The following is a 22,734-nucleotide window of genomic DNA, read 5'->3' as shown; positions in this document are numbered from 1 at the left end:
GTTATTGTTGGTCAGAATTATTGATACAGCATGAAGTAAAATCTATGTGACCCAAAGTAGCAGTAGTAGTCTTCTTCATCTTCGCATTCTTCTTGAAATATAATGGGTTGTCCAGTACAGAATCTGAGCTGGAGGAGCGTCACTTCCGGAAAACCAAATTTTTTGCTCTGGATGTCTTGGCTTAATTATTTAGCACAAATTTAATTAATTTTTAAACATATTATCACTTTTCAAATCATTAATCAGCTTGTTGATCATGAATCCTTTCGCCATTGTGTTGTTATTTTCTGTTTGCTTGTCTTTGCACCAGGAGAAACAGATGATGGTGTATGTGGAGCGCAGAGTAGCAGATGATGCTAGTCTGTCCAAAGATGAGGCCTTTGGCTCCATTCGCAACCAGCTCTGCACTTTCAGAGAGGGTAAGGCTGGTGCATCCACCTTCACACAAACGTGTTCCTATTGTGACAACAATTGTAGAACGGCATAGCTAGAATACAGACTTAGGACCTGATTTATCAAGATCCCATATATAACGAGTTGTGTGAGTATTCTAAACTTTATTTAGAAACTTAAACTTTATTTGATAATTTAGAAACTTGATTTATTTTAAACTTTTGTGTGTTGGGGTGGAGAACATTTGCAGGTGATTTACTAACAATAATTGCTCAAATGACACTGGGTGGTAACGTGATGTAGACCGCAGTATGTAAATTAAGATTTTGTGTGTTTTAATGACCATAAGTGCAAAATTTAATTCAGTCAGCTACTTGCTGTTGTGCACCTTGTGCTCAGTTAAACAAACTCACGCGCTGACAATTTAAAACAAAATCTATTTCACACATTTAATTACTTGTTCACTGACAGTATTTAAGCAAACAAGTGAATAATTATACTGTGTTCTGCCAGTGGAATGTACAAAACTGTTTATGTTGTGGACAAAGTGTGACACAGGGTAAACACAAAATTAATTAATTTGAATTTGATTGTGGGTTTCTTTTCGTTCTGAGCACCACAAAACTACAGCACTGTTTAGATTAGAGAAACACATTTTATACCAGTTTTCATGAAAACCTGTATGTGAAATTGACATGACAAGCTAACAAACTACTGCAAACATTTCTAATGTTGCGTGTTTCTAATTTATAGAGTTGCGTGAATCACACCCTGCTGCTTCGTTTGTATCGGTGTCATTATCATGTCATGAATGCAACACTACAGCTGTGCTTCCCTGACCTGTTTCTCCAAACGGAGAAGCAACACCCACTGAGATTTCACTGCCTTCGCTTTCTCGCGACCAGCTGGGCCAGTTGGTAAAATATTTTCACGAAACCTGTGAGAAGTACAGTGAACACATCTTTCTTGCCAATGACAATTCTTAACTGCAGATGCTTTTTCTTATGTTAAAGAAAAAAACACTTTCCTGGTTCCTTCATAGTGATGCAATAGCAGATACAGGAAATCAGCTGCAGCCGTTTTGTTTGTCATTGTATAAATCCCACTCCGCTATGAGATAAGGCTATGATTAGGTCAGTTAATTTTTAGGCCAGATGGGAAACTATTTGTTTGAATGGGAAAGTGGCCAGACACATCTACCCGAGCAAATGAAATATGAGCTGTGATTGATTTAATTTCCAGGCTGGAACGTTTAACGTTCTTTATTGAAGTAAAACCAGTATGCTCAGGAATCATACAACTACTTAAGGACGTCTTCTCACTGTTTGGTCTTTTTGATGTATTACTGGACATATGTCCTCTCTTTGCTTTCAGATATCCTTTTTGGTGGATATTTTAGGATGTCATTTTCTCTACCCACCCCCCCACCCCACCCCAAAAAATGAAATCCTACACTTTTTGTTTAGTGGGTAGTGTAATGAAGATAACGTAGTGTAATGAAGATAACTGTTTCTAATTGCAGGTTATGATGATATCTCTGACTGCATAGACCTGATCATTTGTCTGGGTGGAGATGGAACACTGCTCTACGCCTCCTCTCTCTTTCAGGTGGTCACATTTCATAGTTTGATCTGTAAAAGCACACAGAGATCATCTGAGTACACATTATATTACTAATAAAGAAGTGATTGGGGATGTTTAGTATATCCAGAACTTAGATTATGCCTGTTTTTGTGTCTTTGTCATCTAAAATTTGAACAAGGACTATGTGTGGCACAGGAGTTCTGGATGATGGTGCCTCAACATTGTTGTTGCCTCTTAATTAAAAGGTTGAGGGTTGAAACCTCAACCGATGCTTTTGAATGTGATAGTCCCTTAGTCGATGCCTAAATCTTTGCCATTTTAAATGCAAACAGTGTTGCTGTATAGTGTTGAAAATGACAGCTGTTGAGAATTAAACTTTTGAACTTTAGCAGAGCATTGAATGCTTGAACTTTTTGAATAGTTTTATTTACCCATGTAAATGGGTACTGACCTTGCCTGGGGAAGTAACCTTCTTTGGACTGGCATCTGTCTTATTTAACCCTGGAATGTGTTAAAGTTGAATTATCTGTGGCTTTTTGCTGTGTATTATTATTATTATTATCATTATCATCATCATCATTGCAGCTTTGGCTGAGATTGTGGAACGGGTTATTCAGTGTGCCACATAAACATATGTTTTCTATTGGGATCATTTGTTTGCTGCTCAGACAAAGGATTTATTGGGCACTGTAGTCTTGTTTGAGGGCGGGCACTAAAGGGGTAAAATATGACGCATATGATGTAATTTCTCTAATTCTGGTGGGGAAAATGGCATTTCCTTTGAGTTTTTGAGCAAATTTACATGCAAACAAAGTGAAAATGCAAAACAGTACACTTTTTCCACGTGAAGTTATGCTTTAGCAGGTCTATGAAACTTAATCCATCTTTTTATGTCCTGTAGGGTAGCGTCCCTCCAGTTATGGCTTTCCACCTTGGTTCTCTAGGCTTCTTGACACCTTTCAAGTTTGAATCATACAAAACAGAAGTGGACAAAGTATTTGAAGGTAGAATCCAACTTCATGTAGAAACTCTCTTTTGATATTTCTTTTGATGCAAAGAAAACACTTTTGCCCTCAAGCTTCATGCTGTCTGAAACTTCACAGTGTAACTTTAGTTTTTGTAGTTCACTCTCATTAGTTCATATATTGCAAAAAAAAAAAAAAGAAGTTTTTATTGTGGGAATTAACTACCAAGAGACACTAGATCTTGTTCTTTCTTAAGCCTCGGTTCCACTGAATAATAAGCCATGAATAATGAGCCACGCATTGGTGTGTAGTGATTATTCAAAGAATGACCCACATTTTCATCTATCACGTATCCACTACTAAGGCGCCTCTATGTACCCAGCATGTGCCACGTAGCAGCCTCTAGTGAGCCACGACAGACCGGTCATTAGATCCTCGAATGGCTTGTATCAGCCACGTAGAGCCATGTATGAGCCACACAGTGCCATGTAGTGCGACATCAGTGCACGAACATACGTGTTTGGTCCTACACTCTGCCCTTCCCACACTTTTTTTCCTCATGGTGCAGGAAAGAGAGGGGAAAAAAAGCTTCCAGATGAAACGGTCTTCTGTGGTTCTAGAACCGATTAGAGGTGTTTTCAGCATCCAAGGTTTGGCAGAAAATAATTATAATCTGCTACAAAATAATTATTTTATATACAGCATCCGGAGCACAGAGCAGGTGGAATTGTGTGCAAGAGTGCAGCCGCTCCAAAAATAGCCTCTCAGGTCCTGTGTAGCTGCCAGGCACTGGGATAATTGGCTTTTAGCAGCCTCCTAAGCACCACAGACATGCCTCTAAAATCCTCGTTAGTCGTCGTAGTAACTCGTACACAAACTGCCCCACCCAACATCTTGAAATTAGCACCACACTCAGAAAGGAGCCTCGTTAACCGAAGATAATGCCACTCAGAGCCACGATAGTTGAATAAACCCTCTCGTAGCAAAAAAAAAAAAAAAAAACATGCTGCGTGGCTCATTTTTCATCCTTCATTTTTTGGTGGGACTAGGGCTTTATATTCCTGTATTCCTGCTACTCCAAAGTCCAGAGTCAGAGTAGATTTTATTAACTGTGGGATGACGTGGTGAGGAAGCTGTACAGCAACCATAAAAGGAAAGCCTGTGTAAAGCTGTTCATTTCAGTGAAGATGGTTGAGGTTCAGCTAAAGTTCAGTTTAGACCACGCCTGCATGTTGTGGGTGCGGGATGGAGACATACAGTATGTCCATGAGGAATTTGTGATAAATGATACTTGGAGTTTCTGTTGAGTTACTACATCAAAGCATACAGCAGTACACATAAGCAGTTTAAATTAAATTGATAACATGATGAGATAAGATAATCCGTTGTGGTCCCACAGTGGGGAAGTTTGCATTGTTGCACCAGGAAAGTGACAGCAGAATATAGAAGAAAAAAAAATGTTGCGTACCACGTCAGGCACGTGAGATGCAATTAAGACAATTAAACTTACATTATTATGAACATACAAGAACACAGTAATTAGGTCATGAGACTGAATTCTCATCACGTGTGATGTGATGAAGGAAATTAAGAGATGAGAAGACGATCTGGACTCTGTGGAATTGGACTATCTTATCTCAGTGGGCAGACTATTCCACAGAGATGGTTTACATAAACTTGCATTCTTAGACCACAGGGCACAGGAATGTACATACAGCTTTGTATTTTACTGCAGAGAATTTAGAAGTATGCGGTTACTATACAAAACACATTGTGAAATAATCACAATGTTTTTTGTGAATGAATGCAGTTTGGTACATAATTGTATATTGACAATTTTTGTAGTTTTGCCTCTGTATACAGAGTATCTGGGAAGTATTCACAACACTTCACTTTTTCCACATTTTGTTAATGTTACAGCCTTATTCCAAAATGGATTAATTTTTTTCTTAGAATTCTACACACAATACCCCATAAAGACAATGTGAAAAAAGTTTTTTCAAAAGTTTTTTGCAAATTTATTAAAAATTACAAAAAACCAAGCAATTGCACAGAAGTATTGACAGCCTTTGCCATTAAGCTCAAAATTGAGCTCAGGTACATCCTGTTTCCACTGATCATCCTTAAGATGTTTCTACAGCTTAATTGGAGTCCACCTGAAGTAAATTCAGTTGATTGGATGTGATTTGGAAAGACACACACCTGTCTACATATAAGGTCTCACAGTTGACAGAGCTCAAACCAAGCATGAAGTCAGAGGAGTTGTCTGTAGACCTCTGAGACAGGACTCTCTCGAGGCACAAATCTGGGGAAGGATACAGAAACATTTCTGCTGCTTTGACGGTCCCATTGAGCACAGTGGCCTCCATCATCTGTAAATGGAAGACGTTTGGTTCCACCAGGACTCTTCTCTGGCTGGCTGTCTAAACTGAGAGATTGGGGGAGAAGGGCCTTAGTCATAGAGGTGACCAAGAACCCAGTGGTCACTCTGTCAGAGCTCCTGTATTCCTCTGAGGAGAACCTTCCAGAAGGACAACCATCTCTGCAGCAATCCACCAATCAGGCCTGTATAGTAGAGTGGCCAGACGAAAACCACTCCTTAGTAAAGGGCACATGGCAGCCTACCTGAAGTTTTCCAAAAGACACCTGAAGGACTCTCAGACATGAGAAACAAAATCCTCTGGTCTGATGAGACAAAGATTGAACTCTTTGGTGTGAATGCCAGGCGTCATGTTTGGAGGAAACCAGGTACCATCCCTACAGTGAAGCATGGTGGTGGCAGCATCATGCTGTGGGGATGTTTTTCAGCGTCAGGAACTGGGAGACTAGTCAGAGTTGAGGGAAAGATGAATGCAGCAATGTACAGAGACATCCTGGATGAAAACCTGCTCCAGAGCGCTCTTGACCTCAGACTGGGGTGACAGGTCATATTTCTGCAGGAGCTTGAGAGCTGCTGCAAAGAGGAAAAGGCAAAACTGCTCAAAGACAGGTGCACCATGCGTGTGGCATCAAATTCAAGAAGATTTGAGACTGTAATTGCTGCCAAAGGTGCATCAACAAAGTAGAGTAAAAGGTGTGAATACTTATGTACGTTATTTCTTAGTTGTTCATTTTTAATAAATTTACAAAGATTTCAAAAAATATTTTTTTCATGTTGTCATTATGGAAAGTGTTGTGAGTAGAATTTTGAGGCGGAAATTTTTTTACTCCATTTGGAAAATGAATCGCTGTGAATACTTTCCGGATGCACTGTACATGGATGCTTATTCACTCGTCTTTTTGCAAAATCTCGCCGTCTAAAAGAACTAGCAAAACATTAATTTTTATTTCCTCAAATCCATACGTCAACCTATACGGATTGTCCGTAAATTATACAGATATTTCCGAGTTTCAGAGTCATACGGACGTACGAATAAAGTCTTACGGATATTCAGGGTTTGGTCTGCAGCGGCTCTGTAATCAACCGTTTCTGCAGCGCGACTCCACTTTGATGCGTGAGCCATTGAAGCAATGCTTCGAACCACTGGCTCGTGGTTCTTCCATTCGCCGCTCTTCAGAAGCGGTAAGTCCGCTTCTTAACTCCTCTCAAAGCCATTAAAATATCGTGATTCGCTTTTGTGTGGATTAAAGTCACTAACTGGGACTCTTGTCATGTTGTAGTCAAGAAACGAGAATCATCCTCCGTTCCGTTGACACAAAATCGCCGCTTTAAATAAAATGACACCTCTTTCCAAACGCTGTAATACAGAAAATCGACTTTTTTTTTCTTCCCAAAATGAGACGTCCTGTGTTTTTTATGAATTAAACTGATGCTGACATACAGCACAGCCAGCTGTAAGCGCTCAGCTCAGATATATGGAAAGACATTCATGCCAAAATGTCTGAAAGGAAATGTTTTTGACAAAAACTACAGATTTTGTTTATTTCTATTTATGTCCAGAGATCAAAGATCCACCATGTAGAGTTTATGTACAAAGTTTAAGGATCCAGTGACAAATTTCATATTTATTTACTTTAAGACTCAATAAAATGTTGTTCAATTCAGTTTCAATTTAATCGGCTTATAAAGCGCCAAATCACAACAAAAGCCATCTCAAGGCACCTCACATAGAACAGTTCAACATAAAAAATTAAAATAAATAAATAAAAATTTAAAAAATTCAAATACATAATTAAAAACAGAAGTAAAAGAATAAAACAGATAAATAAAAACTATTCATAAGAAAGAGAATAAAAACAGGCTTTAAGGCTTGACTTAAAAATGTCCATGGACTTCGCCGCGAATAGTTGCTGTCTTTTAATTTACCAAGACTTTGGATTGCTGTCTTTTTTTTTTTCATCCTAAGCATCCATGACTGTACCACCAAAGCAATCAAGATGTGTTTGTAGTGTAGTAGTTTTGCTTTAATTCAGAGTGTTTAACAAAAAATACAGCCATTTTTATACGCAGTCCATTGTCCGTGAGAATAACGAACACATGTACAAATCAATGGATTGCTGTTAACATTTGGATGAAAATCCTTTGCACCTAGCGAAGTCTCTTTTGAGGTGCTTTGCCTGGTTTTATTATACCTCTTATATGCTAGAGCTCTTTGTGAAATTCTATTGTACCTGTATTAATGGTAAATGTCCACCAGGTGAAGCTATGGCTCCATTTCAATAGCCTTGAATACAGACTGCTGTGGGACACGACAACCAACTTGTTGCTTATATTAATAGAGGTGTCGGTTTTCAGGCAATGCGGCCATCACACTGCGGAGTCGTCTGAAGGTGAAGGTGGTGAAGGACATGCTGCAGAGGCCGGGGCAGAAGGAGCAAAACGGACTGCTACTACACAGACAGGCAAATCCAGAAGCTGGCAAGGTCACCCTGCAGCTACAGGTGAGGGCAAAGAGGCACAAGAAGCTTCCAGAAAGCTGAAATAAAAGCAGCAGGAGTTGGTTCAAAAAGGACGTGGGACCTGTGGATGGTTGAGTTGCCAACTGATATGTTACTGGGATGGATGATGGATGGCAGCAGACAGAAAATATTTACCTCTGCTATGGTAACTATGACAAACAAGTTTTACTTTCGCCAGTCGACAGAGGAGGTTCTTCAGAGTTTTCTGCCCAGATATTTAAAAATGTTGGGGATGACATCAAAGGAAACCTTTCTCATAGTAACAGGCCAGATATTTGTAAAATATCACTACTATTGTGTTTTATGGTAAAAGCAACACATTTTGCACTTTGTGTGTGTGTGTGTGTGTGTGTGTGTGTATATATATATATATACACAACCCCTGGCAATAATTATGGAATCACCGGCCTCGGAGGTTGTTCATTCAGTTGTTTAATTTTGTAGAAACAAAGCAGATCACAGACATGACACAAAACTAAAGTTATTTCAAATGGCAACTTTCTGGCTTTAAGAAACAGCATAAGAAATCAGGAAAAATAATTGTGGCAGTCAGTAACGGTTACTTTTTTAGACCAAGCAGAGGGGAAAAAAATATGGACTCATTCAGTTCTGAGGAATAAGTTATGGAATCACTGTAAATTTTCATCCCCAAAACTAACACCTGCATCAAATCAGATCTGCTCGTTAGTCTGCATCTAAAAAGGAGTGATCATACCTTGGAGAGCTGTTGCACCAAGTGGACTGACATGAATCATGGCTCTAACACGAGAGATGTCAATTGAAACAAAGGAGAGGATTATCAAACTCTTAAAAGAGGGTAAATCATCACGCAATGTTGCAAAAGATGTTGGTTGTTCACAGTCAGCTGTGTCTAAACTCTGGACCAAATACAGACAACATGGGAAGGTTGTTAAAGGCAAACATACTGGTAGACCAAGGAAGACATCAAAGCGTCAAGACAGAAAACTTAAAGCAATATGTCTCAAAAGTCGAAAATGCACAACAAAACAAATGAACAAATGGGACGAAACTGGAGTCAACGTCTGTGACCGAACTGTAAGAAACCGCCTAAAGGAAATGTGATTTACATACAGAAAAGCTAAACGAAAGCCATCATTAACACCTAAACAGAAAAAAAAAACAAGGTTACAATGGGCTAAGGAAAAGCAATCATGGACTGTGGATGACTGGATGAAAGTCATATTCAGTGATGAATCTCGAATCTGCATTGGGCAAGGTGATAATGCTGGAACTTTTGTTTGGTGCCGTTCCAGTGAGATTTATAAAGATGACTGCCTGAAGAGAACATGTAAATTTCCACAGTCATTGATGATATGAGGTGGTATATGATAAAAAAAAAATGAGGTGGGCTTCATAGATAATTGGCAAAGCTTCTGGGGAAAACCTGGTCTTGTTAGGAGAGACGGCATCCATCCCACTTTGGATGGAGCAGCTCTCATTTCTAGAAATCTGGCTAATTTTCTTAAATCCTCCAAACCGTGACTATCCAGGGTTGGGACCAGGAAGCAGAGTTGTAGTCTTACACACCTCTCTGCAGCTTCTCTCCCCCTGCCATCCCCTCATTACCCCATCCCCGTAGAGACGGTGCCTGCTCCCAGACTACCAATAACCAGCAAAAATCTATTTAAGCATAAAAATTCAAAAAGAAAAAATAATATAGCACCTTCAACTGCACCACAGACTAAAACAGTTAAATGTGGTCTATTAAACATTAGGTCTCTCTCTTCTAAGTCCCTGTTGGTAAATGATATAATAATTGATCAACATATTGATTTATTCTGCCTAACAGAAACCTGGTTACAGCAGGATGAATATGTTAGTTTAAATGAGTCAACACCCCCGAGTCACACTAACTGTCAGAATGCTCGTAGCACGGGCCGGGGCGGTGGATTAGCAGCAATCTTCCATTCCAGCTTATTAATTAATCAAAAACCCAGACAGAGCTTTAATTCATTTGAAAGCTTGTCTCTTAGTCTTGTCCATCCAAATTGGAAGTCCCAAAAACCAGTTTTATTTGTTATTATCTATCGTCCACCTGGTCGTTACTGTGAGTTTCTCTGTGAATTTTCAGACCTTTTGTCTGACTTAGTGCTTAGCTCAGATAAGATAATTATAGTGGGCGATTTTAACATCCACACAGATGCTGAGAATGACAGCCTCAACACTGCATTTAATCTATTATTAGACTCTATTGGCTTTGCTCAAAAAGTAAATGAGTCCACCCACCACTTTAATCATATCTTAGATCTTGTTCTGACTTATGGTATGGAAATAGAAGACTTAACAGTATTCCCTGAAAACTCCCTTCTGTCTGATCATTTCTTAATAACATTTACATTTACTCTGATGGACTACCCAGCAGTAGGGAATAAGTTTCATTACACTAGAAGTCTTTCAGAAAGCGCTGTAACTAGGTTTAAGGATATGATTCCTTCTTTATGTTCTCTAATGCCATATAACAACACAGTGCAGAGTAGCTACCTAAACTCTGTAAGGGAGATAGAGTATCTCGTCAATAGTTTTACATCCTCATTGAAGACAGCTTTGGATGCTGTAGCTCCTCTGAAAAAGAGAGCTTTAAATCAGAAGTGTCTGACTCCATAGTATAACTCTCAAACTCGTAGCTTAAAGCAGATAACCCGTAAGTTGGAGAGGAAATGGCGTCTCACTAATTTAGAAGATCTTCACGTAGCCTGGAAAAAGAGTCTGTTGCTCTATAAAAAAGCCCTCCGTAAAGCTAGGACATCTTTCTACTCATCACTAATTGAAGAAAATAAGAACAACCCCAGGTTTCTTTTCAGCACTGTAGCCAGGCTGACAAAGAGTCAGAGCTCTATTGAGCTGAGTATTCCATTAACTTTAACTAGTAATGAGTTCATGACTTTCTTTGCTAACAAAATTTTAACTATTAGAGAAAAAATTACTCATAACCATCCCAAAGACGTATCGTTATCTTTGGCTGCTTTCAGTGATGCCGGTATTTGGTTAGACTCTTTCTCTCCGATTGTTCTGTCTGAGTTATTTCATTAGTTACTTCATCCAAACCATCAACATGTTTATTAGACCCCATTCCTACCAGGCTGCTCAAGGAAGCCCTACCATTATTTAATGCTTCGATCTTAAATATGATCAATCTATCTTTGTTAGTTGGCTATGTACCACAGGCTTTTAAGGTGGCAGTAATTAAACCATTACTTAAAAAGCCATCACTTGACCCAGCTATCTTAGCTAATTATAGGCCAATCTCCAACCTTCCTTTTCTCTCAAAAATTCTTGAAAGGGTAGTTGTAAAACAGCTAACTGATCATCTGCAGAGGAATGGTCTATTTGAAGAGTTTCAGTCAGGTTTTAGAATTCATCATAGTACAGAAACAGCATTAGTGAAGGTTACAAATGATCTTCTTATGGCCTCGGACAGTGGACTCATCTCTGTGCTTGTTCTGTTAGACCTCAGTGCTGCTTTTGATACTGTTGACCATAAAATTTATTACAGAGATTAGAGCATACCATAGGTATTAAAGGCACTGCACTGCGGTGGTTTGAATCATATTTGTCTAATAGATTACAATTTGTTCATGTAAATGGGGAATCTTCTTCACAGACTAAAGTTAATTATGGAGTTCCACAAGGTTCTGTGCTAGGACCAATTTTATTCACTTTATATATGCTTCCCTTAGGCAGTATTATTAGACGGTATTGCTTAAATTTTCATTGTTACGCAGATGATACCCAGCTTTATCTATCCATGAAGCCAGACGACACACACCAATTAGCTAAACTGCAGGATTGTCTTACAGACATAAAGACATGGATGACCTCTAATTTCCTGCTTTTAAACTCAGATAAAACTGAAGTTATTGTACTTGGCCCCACAAATCTTAGAAACATGGTGTCTAACCAGATCCTTACTGTGGATGGCATTACCCTGACCTCTAGTAATACTGTGAGAAATCTTGGAGTCATTTTTGATCAGGATATGTCATTCAAAGCGCATATTAAACAAATATGTAGGACTGCTTTTTTGCATTTACGCAATATCTCTAAAATCAGAAAGGTCTTGTCTCAGAGTGATGCTGAAAAACTAATTCATGCATTTATTTCCTCTAGGCTGGACTATTGTAATTCATTATTATCAGGTTGTCCTAAAAGTTCCCTAAAAAGCCTTCAGTTAATTCAAAATGCTGCAGCTAGAGTGCTGACGGGGACTAGAAGGAGAGAGCATATCTCACCCATATTGGCCTCTCTTCATTGGCTTCCTGTTAATTCTAGAATAGAATTTAAAATTCTTCTTCTTACTTATAAGGTTTTGAATAATCAGGTCCCATCTTATCTTAGGGACCTCGTAGTACCATATCACCCCAATAGAGCGCTTCGCTCTCAGACTGCAGGCTTACTTGTAGTTCCTAGGGTTTGTAAGAGTAGAATGGGAGGCAGAGCCTTCAGCTTTCAGGCTCCTCTCCTGTGGAACCAGCTCCCAATTCAGATCAGGGAGACAGACACCCTCTCTACTTTTAAGATTAGGCTTAAAACTTTCCTTTTTGCTAAAGCTTATAGTTAGGGCTGGATCAGGTGACCCTGAACCATCCCTTAGTTATGCTGCTATAGACGTAGACTGCTGGGGGGTTCCCATGATGCACTGTTTCTTTCTCTTTTTGCTCTGTATGCACCACTCTGCATTTAATCATTAGTGATCGATCTCTGCTCCCCTCCACAGCATGTCTTTTTCCTGGTTCTCTCCCTCAGCCCCAACCAGTCCCAGCAGAAGACTGCCCCTCCCTGAGCCTGGTTCTGCTGGAGGTTTCTTCCTGTTAAAAGGGAGTTTTTCCTTCCCACTGTCGCCAAGTGCTTGCTCACAGGGGGTCGTTTTGACCGTTGGGGTTTTACATCATTATTGTATGGCCTTGCCTTACAATATAAAGCGCCTTGGGGCAACTGTTTGTTGTGATTTGGCGCTATATAAAAAAAAAATTGATTGATTGATTGATATGGGGCTGCATGTCAGGTAAAGGCACTGGGGAGATGGCTGTCATTACATCATCAATAAATGCACAAGTTTACGTTGATATTTTGGACACTTTTCTTATCCCATCAATTGAAAGGATGTTTGGTGATGATGAAATCATTTTTCAAGATGATAATGCATCTTGCCATAGAGCAAAAACTGTGAAAACATTCCTTGCAAAAAGACACATAGGGTCAATGTCATGGCCTGCAAATAGTCCAGATCTCAATGCAATTGAAAATCTTTGGTGGAAGTTGAAGAAAATGGTCCATGACAAGGCTCCAACCTGCAAAGCTGATCTGGCAACAGCAATCAGAGAAAGTTGGAGCCATATTGATGAAGAGTACTATTTGTCACTCATTAACTCGCAGCTTAAAGCAGATAACCCGTAAGTTGGAGAGGAAATGGCGTCTCACTAATTTAGAAGATCTTCACTTAGCCTGGAAAAAGAGTCTGTTGCTCTATTAAAAAAAAGCCCTCCGTAAAGCTAGGACATCTTACTACTCATCACTAATTGAAGAAAATAAGAACAACCCCAGGTTTCTTTTCAGCACTGTAGCCAGGCTGACAAAGAGTCAGAGCTCTATTGAGCCGAGTATTCCTTTAACTTTAACTAGTAATGACTTCATGACTTTCTTTACTAATAAAATTTTAACTATTAGAGAAAAAATTATTCATAACCATCCCAAAGACGTATCGTTATCTTTGGCTGCTTTCAGTGATGCCGGTATTTGGTTAGACTCTTTCTCTCCGATTGTTCTGTCTGAGTTATTTTCATTAGTTACTTCATCCAAACCATCAACATGTCTATTAGACCCCATTCCTACCAGGCTGCTCAAGGAAGCCCTACCATTAATTAGTGCTTCGATCTTAAATATGATCAATCTATCTTTATTAGTTGGCTATGTACCACAGGCTTTTAAGGTGGCAGTAATTAAACCATTACTTAAAAAGCCATCACTTGACCCAGCTATCTTAGCTAATTATAGGCCAATCTCCAACCTTCCTTTTCTCTCAAAAATTCTTGAAAGGGTAGTTGTAAAACAGCTAACTGATCATCTGCAGAGGAATGGTCTATTTGAAGAGTTTCAGTCAGGTTTTAGAATTCATCATAGTATAGAAACAGCATTAGTGAAGGTTACAAATGATCTTCTTATGGCCTCAGACAGTGGACTTATCTCTGTGCTTGTTCTGTTAGACCTCAGTGCTGCTTTTGATACTGTTGACCATAAATTTTATTAGAGATTAGAGCATGCCATAGGTATTAAAGGCACTGTGCTGCGGTGGTTTGAATCATATTTATCTAATAGATTACAATTTGTTCATGTAAATGGGGAATCTTCTTCACAGACTAAGGTTAATTATGGAGTTCCACAAGGTTCTGTGCTAGGACCAATTTTATTCACTTTATACATGTTTCCCTTAGGCAGTATTATTAGACGGCATTGCTTAAATTTTCATTGTTACGCAGATGATACCCAGCTTTATCTATCCATGAAGCCAGAGGACACACACCAATTAGCTAAACTGCAGGATTGTCTTACAGACATAAAGACATAGATGACCTCTAATTTCCTGCTTTTAAACTCAGATAAAACTGAAGTTATTGTACTTGGCCCCACAAATCTTAGAAACATGGTGTCTAACCAGATCCTTACTCTGGATGGCATTACCCTGACCTCTAGTAATACTGTGAGAAATCTTGGAGTCATTTTTGATCAGGATATGTCATTCAATGCGCATATTAAACAAATATGTAGGACTGCTTTTTTGCATTTGCTTAATATCTCTAAAATTAGAAAGGTCTTGTCTCAGAGTGATGCTGAAAAACTAATTCATGCATTTATTTCCTCTAGGCTGGACTATTGTAATTCATTATTATCAGGTTGTCCTAAAAGTTCCCTGAAAAGCCTTCAGTTAATTCAAAATGCTGCAGCTAGAGTACTGACGGGGACTAGGAGAGAGCATATTTCACCCATATTGGCCTCTCTTCATTGGCTTCCTGTTAATTCTACAATAGAATTTAAAATTCCTCTTCTTACTTATAAGGTTTTGAATAATCAGGTCCCATCTTATCTTACGGACCTCATAGTACCATATCACCCCAATAGAGCGCTTCGCTTTCAGACTGCAGGCTTACTTGTAGTTCCTAGGGTTTGTAAGAGTAGAATGGGAGGCAGAGCCTTCAGCTTTCAGGCTCCTCTCCTGTGGAACCAGCTCCTAATTCAGATCAGGGAGACAGACACCCTCTCTACTTTTAAGATTAGGCTTAAAACTTTCCTTTTTGCTAAAGCTTATAGTTAGGGCTGGATCAGGTGACCCTGAACCATCCCTTAGTTATGCTGCTATAGACTTAGACTGCTGGGGGGTTCCCATGATGCACTGAGTGTTTCTTTCTCTTTTTGCTCTGTATGCACCATTCTGCATTTAATCATTAGTAATTGATCTCTGCTACCCTCCACAGCATGTCTTTTTCCTGGTTCTCTCCCTCAGCCCCAACCAGTCACAGCAGAAGACTGCCCTTCCCTGAGCCTGGTTCTGCTGGAGGTTTCTTCCTGTTAAAAGGGAGTTTTTCCTTCCCACTGTCGCAAGTGCTTGCTCACAGGGGGTCGTTTTGACCGTTGGGGTTTTTCCGTAATTACTGTATGGCCTTGCCTTACAATATAAAGCGCCTTGGGGCAACTGTTTGTTGTGATTTGGTGCTATATAAATAAAATTGATTTGATTTAAGTCCATGCCTCAGAGACTGCAAGCTGTTATAAAAGCCAGAGGTGGTGCAACAAAATACTAGTGATGTGTTGGAGCGTTCTTTTGTTTTCATGATTCCATAATTTTTTCCTCTGCTTGGTCTAAAAAAGTAACCGTTACTGACTGCCACAATTTTTTTTTTCCTGATTTCTTATAGTGTTTCTTAAAGCCAGAAAGTTGCCATTTGAAATGACTTTAGTTTTGTGTCATGTCTGTGATCTGCTTTTTTTCTACAAAATTAAACAACTGAATGAACATCCTCCGAGGCCGGTGATTTCATAATTTTTGCCAGTGGTTATATATATATATATATATATATATATATATATATATATATATATATATATATATATATAAATTTTTTTGTTTTGTTTTTTTGGAAAAACAATGTAGTAGACTGTTGCTACATTATGAGTGCACATGCACAGTGGTGCATAAATGTTGCGGGAACTCCCAACTCTAACATTAAATGCCTATTCTTCCAAAACATGTCCAAGGAGCGGCTCTCTGTGCCGGCTAAGGAGGACCTGATGCTCTCCACAGTGTGGATACTTGACGGGTCTGTTTATATGGTGATTTGTTTTGGATGGAAATAACTGGTTTTGACAGAAAAGTTAAAAAGCCTGTCAGGTTTGAGTTGTTTGGACAGGAATATGAGGCTCGATCCGAACTTTAATGCATTCCGGATCCAAGACCGACAGCTTCTCTTATATGGACACTTCGGTTTACAATAAATTCAGAAGTTGTCTGAGAGCTGCTGGGCACAGACAAGGACAAGCCGAGTGACCCCGTGACCGCCGAGCGCAGGGGTAAAGTCCGGTCAAGTTCACTTGCATTTTACTGTTTCTTAACACCAGAAACATAATGAGTTAGTGTTTTGGTTTTTTTTTGGGGGGGGGGGGGGGGGGTTTCTCATGACATCTGGAGCAGTACACTTGAATGTTTTTGGAGAATGCATGGAACGTTGCATTTTTGTAGCATTCTGCAGTCTGCCTGAGAACAATGAAAAGTCTGCTGTTTTACCAGTTTTTCTCACAAACACCGCTATCATTTGTGCGAAGCATGTTTCAATGAAGACATTAAACATAGTTTTGCACACTGTTTTTATTATTGTAATATTGAATGATGACAAAAATGTGCACAGGATTACAGTGGAAATGTGTATTAAATATTGTCTTATTGTTATGATTGTCACATCTGGGACACGTTTAACAGACTTTGTCCACCTTTCTTTGGGCAAGTTATGGACATTTGTCACAGTGTTAAGGTGCACTGACACTTGCATGACTTTGATTCACACACTTGCGCGACCTGTGTCATGCAAGAGAGTAAAGTCGTCTTTAATGGCTGCAGAGTGAATGTGAGAGGGACGCCGGCACGTGCAATTGCGCAAAGAGAATTTTGAGATGTTCAAAAAAAATCCTTTACGCATAAATGTCGTGCTACATGGCGCAATCTGCTCACCAACATGACGTGCAATTTGTCAAGTGGAGCAAAGAAGTGAACAGCGCGCAGCTCATCTGAAGGATTATAACAAGATGTTAAATCTATCATAAACATACTTTAACAACTGCTCACAAGAAGGAAAGAACACACATCTGTTTTACCAAGCCATGACAATGTAACCTTGACAAATAATTACTTTTTTTAGATGAGTCCAAATGCTTTCTCCAGCTCATTCAACATGTGCGTGTGCGAACAGCGCTGCTGGAGTGGTCCTCTGTGACTCAGGAAGCGATTAGAGCAGTTTTCAACAGACAATTTGCAGAGAAAATGATTAATCTGCTACGAAATAATTATTTTGTATACGCAGCGTCCAGCGCAGAGTGCGTGGCAGGTGGTGGAACAAAGCACAGCGTCGAGCTGGGAACACAGCAGGTGGGTTCGTCATGATGACGTGTGTGCATCAAAGTCATGCAAGTGTCAGCGCAACTTTACCCATAGATTCAGTCATGTCCGTGTATTTACATAGAGCCTGCATATCTGCATTAAATGGCGCTGCCCCCCATGGCGTTCTGCATGAGCAACTTGCGGAGTCTCAGTGTCCATGTGCCAAACAATGTAACAACAGTCTGTTGTGGTTGGGATGGCTTCAGCATGAAAGAAAACAGAAAATGATTCATCATTTGTCTGTATGACATATAGCCTGTTAGATAATGTCACATAGTATCTGCAATACTAGAGTCAGAAAAATTGAACAAATTAATAAAAGGATTCTCCCCAGGCAGATTTAGATAACCCTCCAAATTTAATAAACTATTCCATGACCCAAGGATCATCTTTTCATGAAAATTTTTTGTAATCTGCAAACCATTTTTGAGTTTTAGCATCAACAATCACATATCTTCTGGCTCCTTCTGTCATTTTTCCTTGACAAATGATTAATTCCCAAATATTTTCAATTTATTTTTATGTTGGATAAATTTGGATTTGATGATTCAGGATTAGTCCTAAACTGATGAGCCCCAGACGTTTGACGTAAGCCGTCTGCTCGTTCCTCTTGACCAGTCGCTCGGTCTCTGTTTGTTTGAGCACACGCTAGAAGAAAGCAACCATCAGATGGGTTCCCACAGCAACCGTCATAATAAAGCTGGGGGCCAGGATGTGGAAGAGAATGTTGGATGTTATGAAGTTCTTTGAAGCTGGTTGTCAAGGAGACCGTGGCGTCACTGCAGTCAGAATAGATATTTAATGAGCTGTGGCACTCTGTCTGACACTGTTGAGTTAATAATACGTGAAAAAAAAAAAAAACACACACCTGTCGTTTTCAGAGCAGCGCTCTGCATGATGGAAAAATATGCACTTTGTTCTTGTCTCAGAATGTGAGCGTGACCTCACATTAGTCATGTCTGCCGCTATGTTGCAGTGAACTGATGTCAGAATATTTGGCAAGCCTATGAACACAATCACGAGTCAGAATTACTGTACATGTGACTGAATGAAGTGTGGAAGAGGTTTTGGATCTGCTTCACACCAGTGTTTTTCTTTGTGTAATATGGGCCTGTACAGCCCTCTCACTGTCATCTACTGTGGAACAACCGACTACAATAGTTTTTTATATAAAAAATATATATTTTTTACAGAAATGCCTTATGATGTCACAAAGCTCCTCTTGGGCCTTGCCAGAAATATGTGATCTGAGTGCTCTTGCACTCTAGTTTCAAGGCGAATCCGCTAGTGCAGACCCCGCCCCCCTTCTTTAAAAAAAAAAAAAATAAAAAATCATTAATTCGAGTAGAACTTCTAAAAATTTCAGTCTTCGCCACAGATTTGTATGAACATAAAATGTTCTTTCTTTATTTATTTATTTTTGCACAACTGTTGCACAGATCAGCTGAGGCATTTCTCCTTTAGGTGGCACTACAACAGCATTTTAATTTAAGTGGTTCATTTGAAACCATTCTCTTACACCAAAGGTCCTAATCTTCCCAAGCTGGATTTGAGTATGGCACATGCTGATCCTTTCCTTTCCTGACGGCGAAAGTTTTGGACTCTGGTTGCAGTGTGGGTGGGGGATGGACTCTGATTGTACTCTCTGTTTATTTATAGGTGTTAAATGAGGTGGTGGTGGACAGAGGACCCTCCTCCTACCTGTCGAATGTCGACTTGTACCTTAATGGGCGACTCATCACCTCGGTGCAGGGAGACGGTGAGAGCGGCCGTGTGGATTCGGGTTGTTTCTGGCGTTATGATGTCACTGTATTACCTTAACTCATTGTTTGCTGTCTCGCTTGCCGCAGGTGTGATTGTGTCCACACCTACAGGCAGCACGGCCTATGCAGCTGCAGCGGGAGCGTCCATGATCCACCCCAATGTACCAGCCATAATGGTCACCCCCATCTGCCCACACTCGCTCTCCTTCCGACCCATCGTGGTGCCTGCAGGGGTGGAACTCATGGTAAGAAAAACAAATTTAAAAAGAAAAAACAGCTTGATTTGACGTAGCGATTACTTAGAATCACAGAGTCAGAATTCATGTCTGACTGGCACTGCTTGTATTTATAGATTACATTTTTTGGGTGGTGGGGGGTTGTTTAGAAGGTAATGAGGCAAAATGAGCCGCTGCTGTGGCAGTTAAATATTCTTCATACAGATGAGACAAGAAACCAACTTTGTGATTGTCGCCATGTTGGAGGTACAACAATATCTGAAGAAACATGGCCAGCTCGAGCAAAAAAACAGAAGACAGAACAGATTGTCACATGTATTTTTAAATTCATAATATGTGTCAAGGTTTATATCAACACTGCATCAGTCTTAGAAGTTAGCTTTAGTTAATTTTTTTTCCTCTCTCACTGCAGATGTTGTGTGGTAAATAGTCCATATACAAATTTAGTAACACCATTAGAAGTGTGAGCTCTTTTTTTTTTTTTTTCTCCTCTCGCTTTCTGCCACTTCTGGGGCTGGGTTGCGTTGGCAGCAGACAATGCTGCTCATCCCACACTTTCCTATCCAACTGCTACTACTTACTATCCTACTACTACTACTTGTGAACAAGACCCCGAGATACTTAAACCCCTCCACTTGGGGCTGTAACTCTCCCCTGACCCAGAGGGGGCAGTCGAACTTTTCCAGACAGACATGGTCTCAGATTTGGAGGTGCTGATTCTCATCCCAGTCGCTTCACGCGCTGCCTCAGACCTGCTCAGTGCACACTACTGCACTGTGGTAGCTTTATGACATGAGGATTTGGGCTACTAATATGTGGACCGGGGTTTGATTCCCAGTCTTCCTACTTGTCTGTGTCCTTGGGCAAGGTACTCCATCTGCATTGACCCAGTCCACACAGCTGAAAATGAGTACCGGCCTTGACTGAGAGAGTAACCTTTGTTTGACTGGTGTCCTGTCCAGGGAGAGTCTCCGCTATGTTGGCATAATTCTGCTTTCCATTGCATGTTGAAAGATGATAATTCCTAGTTGGTATTCCTAACCCCCATTCTAAATGTGTTCCAATGCATCTCCTCGGACAAACATGAATGTGCGTAATGTTTGACGAGGGACACCCCCCCTCTTTTCACGAGTTTGTGACCCACCGCTATACTGACACCACAACTCAAGTCAGTCCCCAGCAGATACTTTTATTGCATGAAACTTAACATCAAACCTGTAAAAATTAATGAAAAGGTGATTTTGCTTATTGCTAATTCTGCATGTCGCCATATTGCTATGACATCAGATGCATGAACTAGTTTCCGACTTGGAATTCAGACTTGGAATTCAGAATTCAGATGGCCGTTTCATTGTGCTTTCGCACATCGGAGCTTATTTTCCCCCAGTACAACTGAACGGAGGACCAGAGTGTCCATGTATTTCCTTTTTAGGAGTTTGTGGAAAAAATGATTTTTCTCCCACATTAGTCAGAGGTGAGGAGAACTGGATTGTTAACAGTGTTCTCTATATACTCACATATATATATATATATATATATATATCTTACGATGATCTTTGTGCTTCTGAGCGGATGTTTTGGCCACGAGCATATTATAAAATTGAACACACACTGTGCTACGTCCAGGTACTGTAGAGAGATGTTGCTTGTTTTGTTGAATGGGCGTCAACATGAAAGTCATCATGGAAAGCTGTTGACTGTCTGCCTTGACAGTACCAAAGCTTAATTGGTCCGAATATCAAAGATGTTCCCGTCACCTTTTGACTTTACTCTGGCTCAGGAACTGCTCTTTTCTTCTTCAGATCACATTGTCGCCTGATGCCAGAAACACCGCCTGGGTGTCGTTTGATGGCAGAAAGAGACAGGAGATCCAACACGGCGACTGGTAACACCAACTCTTACCGTCAGTTAGCGTTAACAGTTTTTTCACAAGTTTCAGAATGTGGCTGTGGTTTCTCAGTTTGAAACGTCTCTCCCTGTAGTATCAAGATCACTACGTCTTGCTACCCGGTTCCGTCTATTTGTTGCCATGACCTGGTGTATGACTGGTTTGAAAGCCTGGCTCAGTGTCTGCACTGGAACGTGCGCAAGAGGCAGGCCCGGCTGGTGGACGCATCAGACTCCTCAGACACAGAAAACTGAGCGGGTGGCTGCTTCTCCTCCGGATGACACCACATCAGCGTTAGGAATGTGCATGTGCACTCAAGTACTGTAAGTACTGCGTTCTGTACCCCAAGTGAGCATCTCATTACATTCCAGTACTTACTGTTAGATATGTATCAGCTAGAAATGTAAAAAAATAGCAGTCGCTGACAATCCGAAGCACCTTGTGAATATTCTGAGGTTTTGGTCAGTGAAGGTTCTCAGACGTCCAGGCTGGAAATATCTAGAAGTTTGCAGCAACTGGACTTCTTTTGTTAGGCTTCAAGATGTTTCATCTCTCATTCAACTGTCATCTTCAGTTAAAAAAAAAAGAAGCTGTGAATGAAACCTGTTTATTTTCTTAATTTACTACACTTAAATACATACAGTAACAAAACTTTACTTGTGATGCTTCAGTGTTAAAGTAAGGCGAGTTTCTGCTCTGCAAGCCTGTGAGTGTAAATTTGTACATAGAAAAGTACAAGATGCAGTTATTTTATGTATTATTTATATATTTTCAACATGAGAGCTTTAATGTACTTGTAAAAGTTGCACATTAATGCATTTTGTAGCTGAAAGTTGCTTTTCATTTCCCCAGTTCTTAAACATACTCCAGGTTACTTTGAACAGCAGGTTGTATGTGTGCAATGCAAAAATGGAATTGGTGTTTGTAAAGATGGAATATTGTGAAAGTAAAGTTTAAAGGCTTTGCAGTGTTTAGTGTCTTCTTTGTGCATTATCACGACATGCTCCAAGATATAGTTTTTTAAAGCACACATTCAGATTTGAACAGGACATTGGAGGTGTAGCAGAACAGGCTGCATGTACCAAATAGAAGACAACTTCCCCTTTTAAAGACACATTCATAAAAATATTACTTTCTGAAGAACGAATCTTTAAAACAAAATGAAAAAACAAACATTCTTCCATTTCATGTAGCCAGTTACTCCAATTAAGGGTCATGAGGGGGTGGGGTTGGAGCCTATCCCAACAGTCATAGGGCATGAAGGTGTACACCCTCGACAGGACACCAGATAAATAAATATATATAATATATATAATTTTTTTTTTTCAAAATAATACGAATAAAA

At 39.9% G+C, this 22,734-nt stretch overlaps 1 protein-coding gene across 2 annotated transcripts in view; it reads left to right on the top strand.

The window, feature by feature from the left end:
• nadkb (NAD kinase b) overlaps positions 1-22,356 on the top strand; it is a 38,483-nt gene extending 16,127 nt beyond the window's left edge. Inside the window, exons 6-13 of one of the 2 annotated variants that reach the window (XM_034183499.1) lie at positions 311-419; positions 1,916-2,001; positions 2,879-2,981; positions 7,678-7,823; positions 19,162-19,261; positions 19,353-19,510; positions 21,304-21,386; positions 21,484-22,356. In XM_034183499.1, the coding sequence (XP_034039390.1) occupies positions 311-419; positions 1,916-2,001; positions 2,879-2,981; positions 7,678-7,823; positions 19,162-19,261; positions 19,353-19,510; positions 21,304-21,386; positions 21,484-21,643 (945 nt within the window). In that variant the 3' untranslated portion in view covers positions 21,644-22,356. The remainder of the gene's footprint in view (positions 1-310; positions 420-1,915; positions 2,002-2,878; positions 2,982-7,677; positions 7,824-19,161; positions 19,262-19,352; positions 19,511-21,303; positions 21,387-21,483) is intronic. The other variant, XM_034183500.1, reaches the window with a different exon arrangement.
• Positions 22,357-22,734: the final 378 nt, after the last annotated feature.

This window comes from Thalassophryne amazonica, chromosome 12 (assembly GCF_902500255.1).
Source record: "Thalassophryne amazonica chromosome 12, fThaAma1.1, whole genome shotgun sequence".
Lineage (NCBI taxonomy): Eukaryota > Metazoa > Chordata > Actinopteri > Batrachoidiformes > Batrachoididae > Thalassophryne > Thalassophryne amazonica.
This window is presented reverse-complemented; position numbering and strand designations above follow the sequence as displayed.